The sequence below is a fragment of the Acanthisitta chloris genome, unplaced genomic scaffold (genome assembly GCF_000695815.1).
Source record: "Acanthisitta chloris isolate BGI_N310 unplaced genomic scaffold, ASM69581v1 scaffold29408, whole genome shotgun sequence".
Lineage (NCBI taxonomy): Eukaryota > Metazoa > Chordata > Aves > Passeriformes > Acanthisittidae > Acanthisitta > Acanthisitta chloris.
The window spans coordinates 3,242-18,633 of NW_008686974.1; the positions used below are offsets into that span (position 1 = coordinate 3,242).

At 53.1% G+C, this 15,392-nt stretch overlaps 2 protein-coding genes across 2 annotated transcripts in view; one reads left to right on the plus strand and one right to left on the minus strand.

The window, feature by feature from the left end:
- Window positions 1-4,714, plus strand: part of ZNF276 (zinc finger protein 276) — a gene marked incomplete at its 5' end in the record, with an annotated part of 6,834 nt that extends 2,120 nt beyond the window's left edge. The window contains 8 exons of the mRNA XM_009080411.1: window positions 6-118; window positions 1,053-1,131; window positions 2,219-2,299; window positions 2,588-2,698; window positions 2,767-2,842; window positions 3,185-3,302; window positions 3,562-3,661; window positions 4,303-4,714. Coding sequence (XP_009078659.1) covers window positions 6-118; window positions 1,053-1,131; window positions 2,219-2,299; window positions 2,588-2,698; window positions 2,767-2,842; window positions 3,185-3,302; window positions 3,562-3,661; window positions 4,303-4,588 — 964 coding nt within the window. The remainder of the gene's footprint in view (window positions 1-5; window positions 119-1,052; window positions 1,132-2,218; window positions 2,300-2,587; window positions 2,699-2,766; window positions 2,843-3,184; window positions 3,303-3,561; window positions 3,662-4,302) is intronic.
- Window positions 4,715-5,123: 409 nt separating this feature from the next.
- The window catches only part of FANCA (Fanconi anemia, complementation group A), a gene marked incomplete at its 5' end in the record, with an annotated part of 33,232 nt that continues 22,963 nt past the window's right edge, over window positions 5,124-15,392 (minus strand). The window contains 15 exons of the mRNA XM_009080412.1: window positions 5,124-5,231; window positions 5,822-5,911; window positions 6,207-6,348; window positions 6,763-6,838; window positions 7,607-7,712; window positions 8,901-8,963; window positions 9,991-10,132; window positions 10,865-10,977; window positions 11,607-11,711; window positions 12,066-12,125; window positions 13,026-13,131; window positions 13,721-13,887; window positions 14,121-14,187; window positions 14,610-14,738; window positions 15,296-15,369. Of these exons, the coding sequence (XP_009078660.1) occupies window positions 5,124-5,231; window positions 5,822-5,911; window positions 6,207-6,348; window positions 6,763-6,838; window positions 7,607-7,712; window positions 8,901-8,963; window positions 9,991-10,132; window positions 10,865-10,977; window positions 11,607-11,711; window positions 12,066-12,125; window positions 13,026-13,131; window positions 13,721-13,887; window positions 14,121-14,187; window positions 14,610-14,738; window positions 15,296-15,369 (1,548 nt within the window). The remainder of the gene's footprint in view (window positions 5,232-5,821; window positions 5,912-6,206; window positions 6,349-6,762; window positions 6,839-7,606; window positions 7,713-8,900; window positions 8,964-9,990; window positions 10,133-10,864; window positions 10,978-11,606; window positions 11,712-12,065; window positions 12,126-13,025; window positions 13,132-13,720; window positions 13,888-14,120; window positions 14,188-14,609; window positions 14,739-15,295; window positions 15,370-15,392) is intronic.

Here is a 15,392-nt window from a genome sequence, read left to right on the forward strand (position 1 = left end):
CTGAGCGTGGAGAAGGAGCTGCCGCAGGACAGGGATCCGTCCCGCTTGCAGCCGGACAGCACGGGGAGCAGGGAGCAGGCCCTGCCGCAGCGTGTGTCCCCGCTGAGCACTGCCACAGGTAAGGGATGTGCCTCCTGGTCTTCCTCCTGGCCTCTGGGACAGGGTAGGGAGCTGGAAATGTGGCCCCAGGGAGCTGGAGAGGTGACCCAAGTTGCTGGAGAGGTGGCCCCAGGGAGCTGGAGAGGAGGCCCAGGGAGTTGGGTTGGTGGCCCAGGGAGCTGAAGAGGAGGCCCAGGAAGATGGAGAGGTGGCCCAGGAAGCAACAAGTGGTGGGCTTTGTCCTCGGCAACTGCTGTCCCTCAGGGAGGGTACAGATCCATCTGGGAAGTGCTGGCTGGCAGGAGAATCACCTCTGATCCAGGAGGAGAATGCTGAGCCTTGCAGAAGGGATGGAGTCACGCAAAGAGTTGGTCTCCTTGCCCTGTGCACTGTTCCCCCTTGGATAGATGTCCAGACCCTGCTGACATGCTCTTCCTGGAGGACATGTGTGGAGCACTCACTGGCTCTACAGCACCTCCTTTGCTGAATGTTTCTGCTCAGCCCCAAAGTTGGGGTTCTTCCACTCCACTGCAGTGGATGCTGAATCCCAGGAGCCCCTGCTGTCCCTAAAGAAAAGCTGCTGGGCAGGTTTGGGCCAAGTGAACGTGGGTTTGCTGATAAACTGCCCCAAGCTGCATTCCAGAAGTGAGGAATTAATACCCCTTTCAAGTTCCAGAAAGGGGACTGTCTTTAGCTCTGGCACCCATGGGAGATGTCCAGTGCTGGACACAGCAGTGGCAGCTAGGACTGCTCTTTCAGCTATGGGTGTCACAGGGGGAACCAGAAGCTGCTCCTGGGAGTTGTAGGCTCCAGGCTGTCCTGTCTGAGCCATGTCTGAGCACAGGGGACAGAGTTTGGTCTGGACACTCCCTGAGTGCCCTGGAGCAGGTGTTCCCTGCAGAGTGGCTCTGCTGCTTTGCCTTTAACGCTCCGTGTTCTCCTTCATTCCCTAGGCCAGTTGAGTGGGAAGCAGGTTCTGTCTGCAACGTCGGATGAGCGGGTAAAAGACGAGTTCAGTGACCTTTCTGAGGGGTGAGAGAAGAGTGGGTTTAAAATAGCCTAAATGTCTTCTTTGCCAGTGTGAACTGCCCCAGCTGGGAGAGCTCCTTCTCCAGCAGCCCCTTGGAACCAGTGCCAGAGGTGCAGAGTGGCAGCTCTGCTGTGGCTGTCACAGCACTGAGGCTCTGAGCTCCCTTCCTGCTGCAGGGGGTTGCACACACCTGCACTCTGTTTGTTGGCTGCTCCCAGCAATCCTGGCCCTGTTCCATCCCTTTCTGTGCTGGGAAGGAGCTGTGCTGGGGGCTCACTCATTCCTGGTACTGCTGCTCCAGCTCCTCAGCCTCAGAGCAATTCCCTCCATGGCTGGGGCTGTGGAAGAGCAGTGGGAGTGGGAATGCAGGCACAGGGTGGCACGTGGAGAAACCACCCTGTTTGGTCCCCGGGAGAGTGATTAACTGGGAAGAGGGAGTGGGAGGGATGCTGGCAGCTCTGTAGGCTGTGTGGGCAAAGATTGGGATAAATCCTTCCAGCACAGTGAGGCTGTAAACACCTGAGTCCAGATGTTCCAAGTCTAAAGGGCCAAGTGCAGTGATTCCAGTGTCAGCTGAACCTGTCAGCTGCCACAGTAAAAGTGCCATCACAATTTATTGCCCTTTTCCTGGCTTCAGGAATTAGTTGCTGCTTCAATGGCTTGAGGCCTAAAAGGAGGAAAAAAACCACCCCAAACTCATGTGGCTGCTACATGTGAGGGAATAGGGAATGACCCATAGCTTCATTAACCTGCAGCAGACAATGACATGACATTCTTGCTCCACAGAATTCCCTTTCCCAGCAGAGGAAGCATTGGCCACATCCGTCACCCATGAATAGACCCTTTCAGTCCCAGCCATTTTTTTGTTCTCCTGACAGTGGTTCAATTATTCTTGCAAAGATTTAGTCCTAAAAGGACCTGATTTGGGTCTTTGCTGTGGTCACTGTGTTTGCTGGGGAAGAGGACGGAGAGGAGGACACATGGAGTGGCTGCTGTGCCACCCAGAGGGGGAGATGGAAGCGCTGGGAATGGGGAACTGCTGGTGCTGTCCTGGTGCCACATCAATAAAGACCATCTTGTCTCTCTCAGGGACTGCTTGAGTGACGATGAAAGTGAGAAGAGAAACGTGCAATCCTCAGATGACTCCTTTGAGCCTTACCCCGAGAAGAAGTAAGGGGCTCTGGGGTGGGCAGGGGTGGTTACCACCTCCATGAGGCCAACATGGGGTTCCTGTGGGGTCACGGTGATGCCAAGGCTTCAGCACCCCTGAGCTCCACATGGCGTTGAAGCTGGGCCACATCCCTCCTCCCCAGGCCTGCCACAAACAGCCACAGCTTGTGTGCTCGGGGCTGCGTGTGTTCCTGCTTTGCCAGGTCAAGCATCAGCTTGGGGACGATTAGATGGGAGGACTAAACCCAAGATCAAGTCTTAAGACACTCTCCTGCTTCCTTCTTGGAGGGTTTCTGGTAAGAAAAGCGACAGCAAAGAAGCAAAGAAGGCAGAAGAGCCCAAGATAAGGAAGAAGCCAGGGCCCAAGCCAGGCTGGAAGAAAAAGATCAAATGTGAACGGTAAGGAGATGTTGACAGGGCTGGGACAGCCCTGAGCTCTGCACTGCCTGACACACTTCTGCTTCCAGGGAGGAGCTGCCCACCATCTACAAGTGTCCTTACCAGGGCTGCACGGCTGTCTACAGAGGGGCTGATGGCATGAAGGTGAGTTTGGGGTCTGCTCCTGGCCCAATAGCTCCCAGTGCTATGGAGCTCCTTCCATGTGAGGAGAGGATCCCACATGGGTTTAATTCCAGTGGCAGTGAGCCACTAAGAGCAGCCTGCTGGAAATCCTGGCCTTTTCCAATCTACTCTGACTCTTCCTGCTCCTCCTATCCTGGAATGCTGCTGCTGGCTCACAGCATCCCTTGCCACAGGCTCTGCTGTGTCCAGTTAATCTCTCCTGCCTGGTGTAGATTGGGATGCAAATCCCAGTTTTTCACATGGTGGCCTCAGTTTTTGGGATCTAAGTTCTTCCCTGTCCAAAGCTCTGCCCTTGCTCTACAGAAACACATCAAGGAGCACCACGAGGAGGTGCGGGAGAGGCCTTGCCCTCACCCAGGCTGCAACAAGGTGTTCATGATCGACCGGTACCTGCAGCGCCACGTCAAGCTCATCCACACAGGTGTGTCCCTGCAGGTGACAGGTGCCACAAACACTCAGCACCTCGTGGCACAAGGCTTGGAGGAGTGTGAGGCTTGGAGGTGCTATGGCAGGGCTGTGGGAGGGAGCAGGGTGGCCTGGAAACCTGTAACAATGCATCCTGTGGGGGATGTGAGGCAGGGGAGGAGTTCAGACTCCAGAGGGAGTGTGGGCAGGTCTGTGTGCAATACATGCTCCAAGAGAGGAGCAGAATCCATGGCTCTCTCCCATTTCCCTTGCAGAGGTACGGAACTATATCTGTGATGAGTGTGGACAGACCTTTAAGCAACGCAAACACCTCTCAGTCCATCAGATGAGGCACTCAGGAGCGAAGCCCCTGCAGTAAGTGATTCCCTCCCTCCTTACCAACAGGGATCAAAAGGATTGGGGTGACTAACCCTGGCACAGTAATTCTGGGATAGAGACCCTCCCTGGAGCTGGCAGCATCCTTTCTGGATCATTTTAAATAGAATGGATGAGGAGAGGGATGAGACACCTTTCCCATGAGGAAAGTCTGGGACAACTGAGTGTTCAACCTGGAGAAGGCTCCAGGGAGGCCTTAGAGCCCCTTCCAGTGCTTAAAGGGGCTCCAAGAGAGCTGGAGAGGGACTTGGGACAAGGGCCTGGAGGGACAGGAGACAGGGAATGGCTTCCCACTGCCAGAGGGCAGGGATAGATGTGATAGTGGGAAGAAATTCTTCCTTGTGAGGGTGGTGAGGCACTGGCACAGGTTGCCTAGAGAAGCTGTGGCTCTCTGGAGTATTCCAGGCCAGGTTGGATGGGGCTTGGAGCAACCTGGGCTGGTGAAAGATATCTCTGCCCATAGCAGGGGGTGAATCTGGATGAGCTTAAAGGTCCTTCCAATTGAAACCAGTGTGGGTTTGTATGATCCATTGTAAATGTCCATCCCCCCCAGCTCCAGAGCTTTCTCTGTCTGAGCCAGTGAGGCTGAGGCCTGGTGCTGAGCCCCCTCTGCCCTGCAGGTGTGAGATCTGTGGGTTCCAGTGCCGCCAGCGAGCGTCGCTCAAGTACCACATGACCAAACACAAAGCCGAGGCAGAGCTGGAGTTTGCCTGTGACCAGTGCGGGAAACGCTTCGAGAAGGCTCATAACCTCAACGTCCACATGTCCATGGTGCACCCTCTGACCCAGACTCAGGACAAAGCCAAGCCCCTGGAGCCAGAACCCATCCTCCTCCTCACCACCTCAGGGACAGCAGAGAGCCAGGTGGTGAAGCCTGAAGTGACTGCACAGCAGGAGCCTACCTGAGGGGGGACAGGGCCACAGTCCTGGTCCAGCCCTGAATGGCCATGGAGGTTTTTAATCTATGTGTTAGTCTCCCAAAGACCTCAGTGGAATTAGCTTCAGCTTGCTCAGAAAAGGCTTGTTCTCATGCAGTGATCCCCATGCTCACATTGACTCAGCAGTGTTGTACTAAGAGTGTCTAACCCCAGGGGAAGGGAGGTCTGTGCTCCCTGTCCCCACACACACAGCTGTCCCCTGCCTGCACACAGGTGTCCTGGGGGGCGTGAGGGGCACAGAGGACAGTGGGACAACTTCAAGCAAACATTTTGTTTGGAAAAAAAGAAAAAAAAAAGAAAAAAACGACCCATAATGATGATTCCCAAAGCAAGTCTAAACTGAAATTTGTAACCTACTTTTTATTGTAACAGGAGCTTCATGGTTATGCTTGTAATAAATTATTTACAAAGTAACTCACAGGACATGGCCCAGGGGAGGAAGGAGGCACCTGGTTTGTCCTGGCAGCAGTAGTCAGGGTGTTGTGCTGCTGTCTGCCTGTGGCTCAGAACAGTTCCAGTTCTTCCTCCAGCTCCATGGCTGCAGCAGGCTGGGAGCAGTGCCGGATGGTGGCTCCCAGCTCCGGGTCAAGTTCCTCACAGGTGCTCAGGAGCTGTGGACAGGGCAGGGAGCCAGGTCAGACCTGCTCCTGCTTCCTCCAAGCCACTTCCCAGCAACACCTGAGCACTTTGCTGCCTCTCAGCCAGGCACAGGCAGAGGAGGAGGGAGAAACTTCCACACCTGCCTTGGGCTGTGCCTGAGGTTTCCCTCAAAAGCAGGAATGATGAGGAGTCTGAAGTGCCGGGAGTGAAGGAGGATGTGGCCATGGCACTGGCTGAGCACCAGGTGTCCTCTCACTCCCAGGTGGGTTAGGGAAGCATGGAGCATGGCACAGGTCAAACCCACAGCACCAGTACAGGATCAGTGCCCAAGGAAGGCTGCACAAGCAGCAGTATTCCCAGCTCTCACACACTGGGAGCAAAGGGAAAACCCCTGACGTGCCGGGAGTGAAGGAGGATGTGGCCATGGCACTGGCTGAGCACCAGGTGTCCTCTCACTCCCAGGTGGGTTAGGGAAGCATGGAGCATGGCACAGGTCAAACCCACAGCACCAGTACAGGATCAGTGCCCAAGGAAGGCTGCACAAGCAGCAGTATTCCCAGCTCTCACACACTGGGAGCAAAGGGAAAACCCCTGACCATACCTGCTGTATGTTCCCAAAGCTCTGGGCAGGGCAGCGTGGGATGGTTCCCAGCAGGAACCGCCGGGCCACAGAGATCACTTCCAAGGGATCCTGCAGGAAAGACACAGCCATGGGGGCCAGGCACAAGGTCACCCTCATTCTTTGTGCAGGAGGGGAGTGGATATGGGGAAGGAATTGTTCCCTTTGAAGGTGCTGAGGCACTGGCACAGGTTGCCCAGAGCAGCTGTGGCTGCCCCAACCCTGGAAGTGTTCCAGACCAGGCTGGATGGGGGCTTGGAGCAACCTGGGCTGGTGGTGGAACTAGAGGGACTTTTAAGGTTGTTCCAACCAAGTCATTCCACAGTTCCATGATAAGAGAAAAAAAGAGAGTCTAAGCTTCACTCACATGCTCTGTGGGGTCTTGATCATACTGTGGCAGGAATTCCTCTTCCACAAAGAGCTGGAGCAAGTGGATGTACAGATCCAGTGCCACACAGAGGAAGGTTGGCTCTCCCTGGAGCAGCTCTGGGTGGAGGCCGGGGGTGAGGCTGGAGGAGATCACACAAGGGCTCTGCTAGCTCTGGTTCCGTGGGAGAGACACACACACACACATACACACACACAGGTACAAGGCAAACAGCTGCTGCTCTGCCCCATCTGTTGTACAGTCCCATGGAGGGCAGAGCCACCTCACTGCCAGGGAGGGAAGGCAGCCAGGACACTCCTGTGTGGAACACAAAGCTGAAGGGCAATTTCTACCAAAGTCCTCCTAGCAGAAGACACAGAGCCCCTTACACAGCAACCTGCCCTGCCCAGGTGTTCTCTGCTGCACAGCTCAGGAAAGAGGTAGCTGTGCTCACCTACAGGTCAGCAGTGCTGCTACCTCTGTGCCAGCTGCTGGAGGTGCAAACCATCACCCATTCCCTCCCTCCCGCCTTCTTCCCAGCCCAGCAGGGCTTTACCTGTAGAATGCAACGGGCAGGAGCTGGATGTGTCGGGCTGAGGCTGCACTGAGCAGGACATGGTATTGCCCGGGGGCTGCAAGGACAAAGGAGAGCACTGAGCACCTTCGGGGGGCTCATGACACCTCTCAGACTGCTACAGCAGCACAGCCTGGAGAAGAGGAGGCTCAGGGAAACCTTCTGGCTCTCTACAACAACCTGACAGGAGTCAAGTGGGTGTCAGTCTCTTCTCGCAGGGAAAAAAGTGACAGAACAAGAGGAAAGGGCAACAAGCTGTGCCAGGGGAGGTTCAGGTTAGACATCAGGAGGAAATAATTCATGGAAAGGGCTGTCAGGCATTGGAATGTGCTGTCCAGGGAGGTGGTGGAGTCACCATCTCTGAAGGTGTCCAAGGAATGACTGGATGTGGCACTCAGTGCTCTGGTCTAGCTGACAAGGTGGTGATAGGGCATAGGTTGAACTCAATGATATTGGAGGTCTTTTTCAACCTCAATGATTCTAGGCTTCTGAGGCTGCAGTTTCCTTCCAGCCCACAATAAATACTGATGCATGGGGATGGTAACCACCAAGAGAAGCAAACTGTCCCCTCAGGTTTTCTCTACCAGCAGGAACAAAACTGAGCGTCAGTTGTTCCTGATTATCAGCTGGATCACCAGCTCATTCCTGATCATCATCTGGGTCTCCATACTCTGGGATGGAAGCAGGATGTTCTCAGCTTTTACTGCAGTGTTTTTGTGCTGCTTCCCAAGGCACATCAGCCCCTCACAGGTATACACCAACCTAAGCCAGGGGCACACCTGGCCAGAACCAAACCTTCCAGCCCCTGGGGACAGGACTCACTCACCTCTCTGTGCTGAAGGGAAAAGAAGTGGCCAGGATGTGCCCCTCTCTTCCAGGCACTGCAAGATCTCCAGGGACCATTCCAGAGATGTCTGAAAATCCACTCCTTCCTGGGTGACAGAAAGGAGAGGTCATTTGTCTTGGGCTTTAGCTGCATCAAAGCAGAAAGAAACCCTCACTAGACACTGTACACCAAGTACTGTGTTAAAGGAGCTTGAGAATTTAGCCTAAGACATTCCCCTGCTTTGGCAAACTGGATTCCCCCAGGGAATCAGGCTCTGGAGCAAGGCAGTGCCTCCATCACCAAACCAGGCACCACAGGGCTCAGCTGAGTGATGTGAGAGAGGAGGAAACAGCATCATCAGGAAGAAACACCAGGTTTGGGTTGGAAGGACCTGAAAGCCCATCCAGTCCCACCCCCTGCCATGGGCAGGGACACCTCCTACTAGCCCAAGGTTGCTCCAAGTTCCATCCAGCATGGATCAATATACACTCCACTGCACATTCTGCTCCCAGCACACTCCCCAGAGCAAGTTTTGTCCCCTCTAACCTTTCTAGTGACAACCTGTCTTGGGCTTATTTTGGGGTTTATTTTTGCATTACTCATTTTACTTGGAACAACCTCCCAGCTCTGTTTGTTCAAGATGTTTCTCTCCTCCCTAGTTCTTCCTCCAGACTCTCCCACAGGCAGACTGAGCCCAAATGGTTCTCTTTGCCTTAAATCCACTCCCTGATCCAATCTGTGAGGTGACTTCACACAAATGGCTGCACTTCCAAGCTGAGGTGACAGCAACAAGCCTTCACAGGCAGGAGGACGCTCAAGGCAGACAGGTGCTGGGAGCAGCCTGTCATCTCTGCTCCTGCATTTAATAGCATTAAATCATCTGGAAACTACTGTTCCTCCACGCTGGGGATCCCTTTTGCCATGAAGTACCACATTCCAGCCTGGGGAAAAGCATCACCTGACAGATGGCAAATGCTACACGAAGAGTAAGAGAGACACAAGGTTGCTGCACTACCTGAGGCGTGTGAAGTCTGAACAGGAACCTGAACACAGTCAATCATTCAGGGAGAGAAATACAAGTGGAAGCGGAGATGATGTCATTGAGAGGAAAACACAGGTTTAATCTGATGGGAACAGAAAGGCTTTCAGCAGTCTTGTCTGGGGTGGTGCTGATCCCTTCCTGCTGGCAGAACAAGCTCTCAGCCTTCCTGGTGCTGGTACAAAGCAGTTTTGGGCAACAAGCCAAGCTGATCAAACATATCCAGAGCCAGAATTCCCTCGGGGCTGAGCTTACCTTTGGTGCTATTTTGGCTGAGATGAGATCCAGGAGTGAGAAGAACAGCAGGGAAACAAGAACCTGCAAGGAAGAGAGTTGGTTGTACCTGCAGTGGTGACTCAGAACTTGGCCTTTCCCAGCAGGGAATAACATTTCACCAGGTACATTCCCACAAGCACAGTGTGTTTGCCCTGCTGGGACCACAGTTATCCTCATCCCTCTCACAGTTCTCTGTCCCTGCCACCCTCCAGGATTTTGGGGTGAAAGCTGTTGTTATTCCCTGTGTGCTAAGCATTGGTGTCAGCTCTGTGACACCAGTGTCTGACTGGTGGCTGCTGGCTCCAGACCAGTACAAACAGTGCAGGAGTCAATCTCTCAAGAAGAGGACCTGCTGCTGTAACTGCTGCCTGGAGCAATAAACCTCCAGAGCAAACAGGAGGCTCAGGTTGTGCTTCAGCACTGTTACCTGTGAACCTCTTGGCACAGGGACACTCCCTGGTCCTGGCTTTTCCCTGGAAGACCAACAGACAGCACTGCCAGGCAGCAGCCCAGCTTCCTTCTCAGCAGAGCCCCTCAGAGAATCCCCTGCACTGAGGGTACTCAGCATGATGAAGGCAGAGGCATTTCTTGGACCAGATTGGGGAAAACTCTCAGGAATTCTGTCCCTGGGATTCCCAGCGTGACTTCCCAGAGCCTTTAAAATGCCTGCACTGCTGTCTCACAAACTTCCTGCATCCCCTTGACCTTCCAGCCCAGTTGCCTGAGCTAAACTCCACAAGGACTGTGCTGTCAGAGGGAGAGAGATCCTGCATGGCATGGACTGAGCTCTCACCCTGTGCAGGGCTCTCTCCAGCTCTATCTTTTTCAGCAGCTATTGAACAGCTCTCCCTGACTTCAGAGGAACCAGAGTTAGAAGTTTAAGCTTGGAACAACTTTGCCTTTAGGATAAGAATTTAGCAAGTGCTAATTTACAGCCATGTTTTATCAAGTAGCCACCAGCAACTGGATTTGCCAGGGATACAGCACTACCTCAGGACAGCTTTTCTCAGCTAAAGACCTACTTTTCAGGTGTAAGAAAGAGCAGCATGTGAAATGCCCCCAGCCTTGCCTGCTTTGCCTCAGTCCCCAACCTCTCCAGGGCCTCTCTCCCCTGTCGGTGCAGTGACTGGTGCAGGATGGCTCCATGCAGGAAGGCAGCTGAGAGCCAAGGAGGGTCAGAGAGAGGGAAGACTGCTCCTGAGGAAAGGAATCTGGGAAACAAAACAGCATGTCATGAGTCTGGAGGATAAAAAGGGAGAAAACACCACAGCTATGAATGAGGAGGAAATCAGGGGCTTGGGCAGAGGGTGGAGGTTTGTGACTGTGGACAAAAAAGTACATTGTTCTCTCCACCTTTTTTTCCATGAAGTTGGATGACACATGGAGATAGTTTGAATAAAAAGAAGCATGTCTAGAAACAAACAGCAGCATTCCCAAATCTCTTTTATCAGTGGTTGCACAGGTAGCTGACTCTATACCACAGAAACATGTGATTATCACCTGCCATAACCGGCAAGGAGGTTCTTACACTGATCCCCAGCTTCAGGGGAAAAGCTTCAGGGCACTGACAGGCAGGTAGAAAGGGAAGCAAAGAGCCAGTCAGCAGCTCCAGGAGCCCAGATTCCCCAAACCAGGGAGCAGAGGGTGTGGCAGCTTCAGGGAATGACTCAGTGCTGTGCTAGGGATGTCTCCAGTGTTTGTCCAACCAGGATTCTGCCTTCAGCCTCCTCTGCAGAGATTCCCTCACCTTGTGGGGAGCACTCTGACCCACATCACACACTGTAGGGCCAGAGTCAATAATTATAGTGACTCATTTTGAGTTGAAACACCACAAAAAGGGTCCGTACAGAGCTGTCCTGGAAGGTTCTGCCCAGCTGAGCATTTCACACTGCCTGGGCTGGTCCCTCAGGGCAGCAGCTTCTCGCTCCATCCCTCACACACACCTGGTGGCTGAGGCCTGACACCCCCTCAGTCTGTCTAGTTCCTCTGCAAGTGGATTCCCAAAGAGTCTCTTCCACTGAGAGCAAAGCACTGGCTCCAGCCTGGGCCACCACAGCTGGAACAGAGATGGAAACAACAGCATTAGTGGGAGGTGCTCAGAGGTGGCTGCAGTCAGGTAGGTACAGCAGGTACCTGAAAGGTTTTTTTTCTTCTCCTTATGGAAAAGGTCCAAGTTGTGCATACACACATCAGAAACAGGAGAAATTTCACACTCTGGACGTGCAGAGGGCCATGAGTTGCTGTGTTCAGACACCTAGAGTTCCTCTGGCAGGACCAGTCAGAAAGGACTGTTCCCCAGAGGTGAGGTCCACACTCATTGCATGCAGCAACATGTGTGAAACAGCACGTACGGAGTTACACACAGGAGGGAGAAAAAAAATCTGGGGTTTTGGGAGGGATTTGGGGGATTTTTGGTTGCTTGGCATATAACAACCACCCCCCATAGTGCATCAGAGTCCAAGACAAACCTCCCAGCTCCACACTCTGAACTCCTCCACTCCTGTGGTGACACTCCAAGGAGCCTAGAGCTAGGCTCAGTGACACCGAGGGCTCAAAACCACCCTGAGACTTCCAAAGGCATTAGGAGTTTCTACTGAATGTTCTACACTTCAGTAATGTTTAACACAAGCTCTGAGCTGGCGCTGGATCTCTCCCAGCACCCCTCAGACAGAGGAGATCATTTACCCCTGCAGAGAGCAGCACCAGAGGGCATTTGGTCTGACACACTGTTAGAGCATCGTTGACCCCTTCTGCTGCCTCCTCACAGTCCAAGCTGGCATTCAGCAGGCCCTGGAAGAGGATAAACGACAGGTTGACTCCACACAAACATCTCCGCTGCTTCAAGTCCCACCCTGAGCCGCGTGTGAACTAAGCAGAGACGACTGTAGGGGTCAGCATGGCTCAGCAAGAGAAACATGCCCAAAGCTCCTCCTTCCCCCACCAGCTCTGCTGCATTGTATTAAAATTCACCTCCACCACTACTCCCTCCTGCTGCTTCCTTCATTTTCCCGGATTACTGCTGTTCTGCTTGGAATTTACCCCAGGAATTCTCAGAAGTAGGGTACACGGGGTACACCTTATGTGTCAGGTGTCCTGGGAGGGAAAGCTCTGAGCAGGGACAAGGAGCAGAGTGACAAGAGTTACCCTGAAGAAGTGAGCCGTGATGTCGTAGGGGAGAGCATAGCCTCTGGAGCAGATGTTCTTCTGTGGGACACAAGGAGACGGGAACAAAATACCATCATTCCTTCCCTCTGGAATATGATTTTGGTTGTCTGACACAATGGAATTCAGCAGAGAATCACCCTGTGGTTCCTGAATGTCAGCTCAGAGGGCAGAAACTTGGTTTCCATACAAAGCAACACCCTGGCCTAGTGCTGCACAGCCCCTGCATCCCTGCTCACATGTCTGGATGGCAGCAGCAGATGGATTAACACCCTTGGGATGAACAGAAGTTTCTGGCTATGCCTAATATGGCAGTGCAGAGGCCTCACCGGCCTTTCCAAGCAGAAGGGCTTGGAAAGGCCAGCGAGGATGAATAGATAGGAATTAGCTATCCTTGGAGCACAAAGAAGTGTCCTGAGGGACCTGCAAGGCAAGTGACCTTCTCCAGGGAGCTGCAGGGATGTTTCTGGATGTTTCTCTAGTTTACATTCACAGGAAGACAAGGAGGATCTCACTCCATAGCAAACCAGTTCAAGGCTCAGGAATGATAGAGGGATTGGAAAAGGGATCATGCTCAGTCCCTTCCAGGCCTCCATGGGTACACTGAGGTTTGTCTCTAACCCACTGTCACCAAGCAAAGAACAGGTGACATAAAATGCCACAATTACAAATGAATGAACCCAAACGTCATAGAATCTCAGAATGGTTTGGGTTGGAAGGACCTCAAAGCCCATCCTGTTCCACCCCATGGGCAGGGACACCCTCCACTGGCCCAGGCTGCTCCAAGCCCCATCCAGCCTGGCCTGGAACACTTCCAGAAATGAGGCAGCCACAGCTCTGAGCAGTTTGGCTGCACTGCACCTCCTGCCCTAAACCCAAGGCTAAGGTCCTTATCTAGAGCATTTCCCCACAAGAAATCACCATTTGGCCAGTGATACATACCAGCTCTGAGTTCACAAACTGAAAAAAGTCTTCACAGTCCAACACGGTCCTGTTTCCTTTCCTATACGTGGTGATCAGGGTGGCTGCAGGGAGCCCAACCAGGATCCTTGGGCAGGGGAGAACAGAAACAAAACTGAGGTTAATGCCAGGAAGAGAATCAGCCTCTCCATGAAGATGTGTGTGGACTCTGAAATCCAGTCTGCTGCCAGGAGCAACTGGGACCCCAAGATGGCACATGGAAATGCAGTTATCTCAGGTGGGTGCCAGGGAATAAGTGTCCCCTGCACAATTGTCACCATGATAGAGTGTCACTGATCCCTGCTCTCTGGTAACAGTGACAGGACCTGAGGGAATGGCTAGAGCTGTGTCAGGGGAGGGTTAGGATGGATATTAGGCAAAGGTTCTTCCCCAGAGGGTGTCTGGGCACTGGAACAGCTTCCCAGGGCAGTGGTCAAGGTCCCAAGCCTGAGAGAGCTCTAGGAGTGTTTAGCTAATGCTGTCAGGCACAGGGTGGGATTGTTGGGGTGTCCTGTGCAGGGTCACAAGTTGGACTGGTGATCTTTCCAACTCAGGATATTCCATGACTCCGTGATTGTGTCACTTGCTGTGGAATCAGAGGGAGACACACTGTACACACCATCCTGTTCTGAGCAGCAGTATGGGAGATATTCCCAGCTGCTCAGACCTGCAGGTACCTTCTGTGCAGCAGCAGCTCCTGCTGCCTCCACAGCTGCTCTCCCAAGGCAGATCCAGGCTTTCTGTCTCTTAATCTTCCCTGGAGAATCTCGAACAGGAAGTGTCTCTGTGCAGCTGAGCAGATCGACAGCAGCTTTCTCCTGCACCTCAGCTCCAGCACCAGCTCCTGAACAGGGTGTGAGGAAAACAGTGCTGGTCAGGGCTACACACCTGCACCCAGACCCTCTTTGTTTCTCTAAGTAAGCACAGAGATCCATACAAACAGCCTCTCTCAGCCCCCACTCACTGCTCACACATGGAGCCTCCCAAACACTGAGGTCTTGGCGAATGCTTTGGCCAAGTACTGAACATCACTTACTGAACTTACTGAACAAGTAATACATCACAGTCTGAAATCACCTGCAGCCTGCAGAGAATCTCAGGGCTGACTGACATCTTTGAGTGGCCACAGCCACCCAGGTCCAGCCTGAAATGAAAGCACACACCAGGTAACTCCCTCAGGGCATAGCACAGTTCAAACACTCTGAAGGCTTCAGAGCAACCAACATTAGTGTGCCTTAAATGTGCTTAAATAAGCTGAGGCAGCAGCTCTGCTCTAACCTCCCTCATTTCCAGCTCCAGCCACTCCCCCAGGGCACTGATGCTTGTCTGGCCAAACACATCTGAATACAAAGCCAACTTGAAACAAGACAGCCAGACTAGGGCCTCTTTGCAGCCCCAGACCTCTGTCACCTAGAGCAAGATGCTTATGCAAAGGCTGGTGAGTCACACAGGGACACCTCCCTGCTCCCACTGCCAGCCAGGCCAGGAGGGGATGGCCTCCACAGCCCCGTGGAAGGCACAAGCTCCCAGTTCACAGCTTGACATGGAAGTCATGGCACAAAATACCTCTGGGAGAAATCCAGGATGGCATTGATGATAACTCCACATGCCTTCTCCAAGTCTCCATCACAGCCACCAGCAGTGGAAGGTGCAGGAAGATAGTGCTGATAGATGGCCCAGTAATGGAAATCCTGTCTGGAATGTGGAAAAGGAGGAGATGGGGAATCTATTTGAATGGTGCCTTTCCCTTGATGTCAAAGGAAGCTCAGACATCAAGTGTGATGAACGATGTGTGATCAGATCAAAGTACCAGGTAAGTGCAGACATGAAGAGTCAACCAGCCCCCACCCATCCTGATGCCACTCAGGACTCACTTCCAGAAGGAAAACCAGCGAGGGTTTGTGCCAAGTTGCTTGGAAGGGCTGTACATGCAGGCCAGAGGTTATCTTGGTGAGCTTCATAGAGACAGTCACATGCTTTGGGATGGAAGGACCTCAAAGTTCATCTCATTCCAGGCCTTGCCATGGGCAGGGACACCTTCCACCAGCCCAGGTTGCTCCAAGCCCCATCCAGCCTGGCCTTCCTCAAGCTAACACACCTCATTCCAGCAGTGCTTGAACAAACCACAGCAGTCAACAGGCATTTGTGTCCTGCAGCTGCTGTTTGTTTACTTCCTCATCTTCAGTGCTTTTCCCTAACTTGGGTGGGAAACTCTTGGACTACACACTTTCCAAGGGCCTCTCAGCACTCACCTTTCTGAAGCAGAGAGAATGTCCTTTTCAGGGCACACTTCCAGCTCCAGCAGCAGCCACTCTCTGAAAGACAACTGGGAACAGCAAGGAGTTAGGG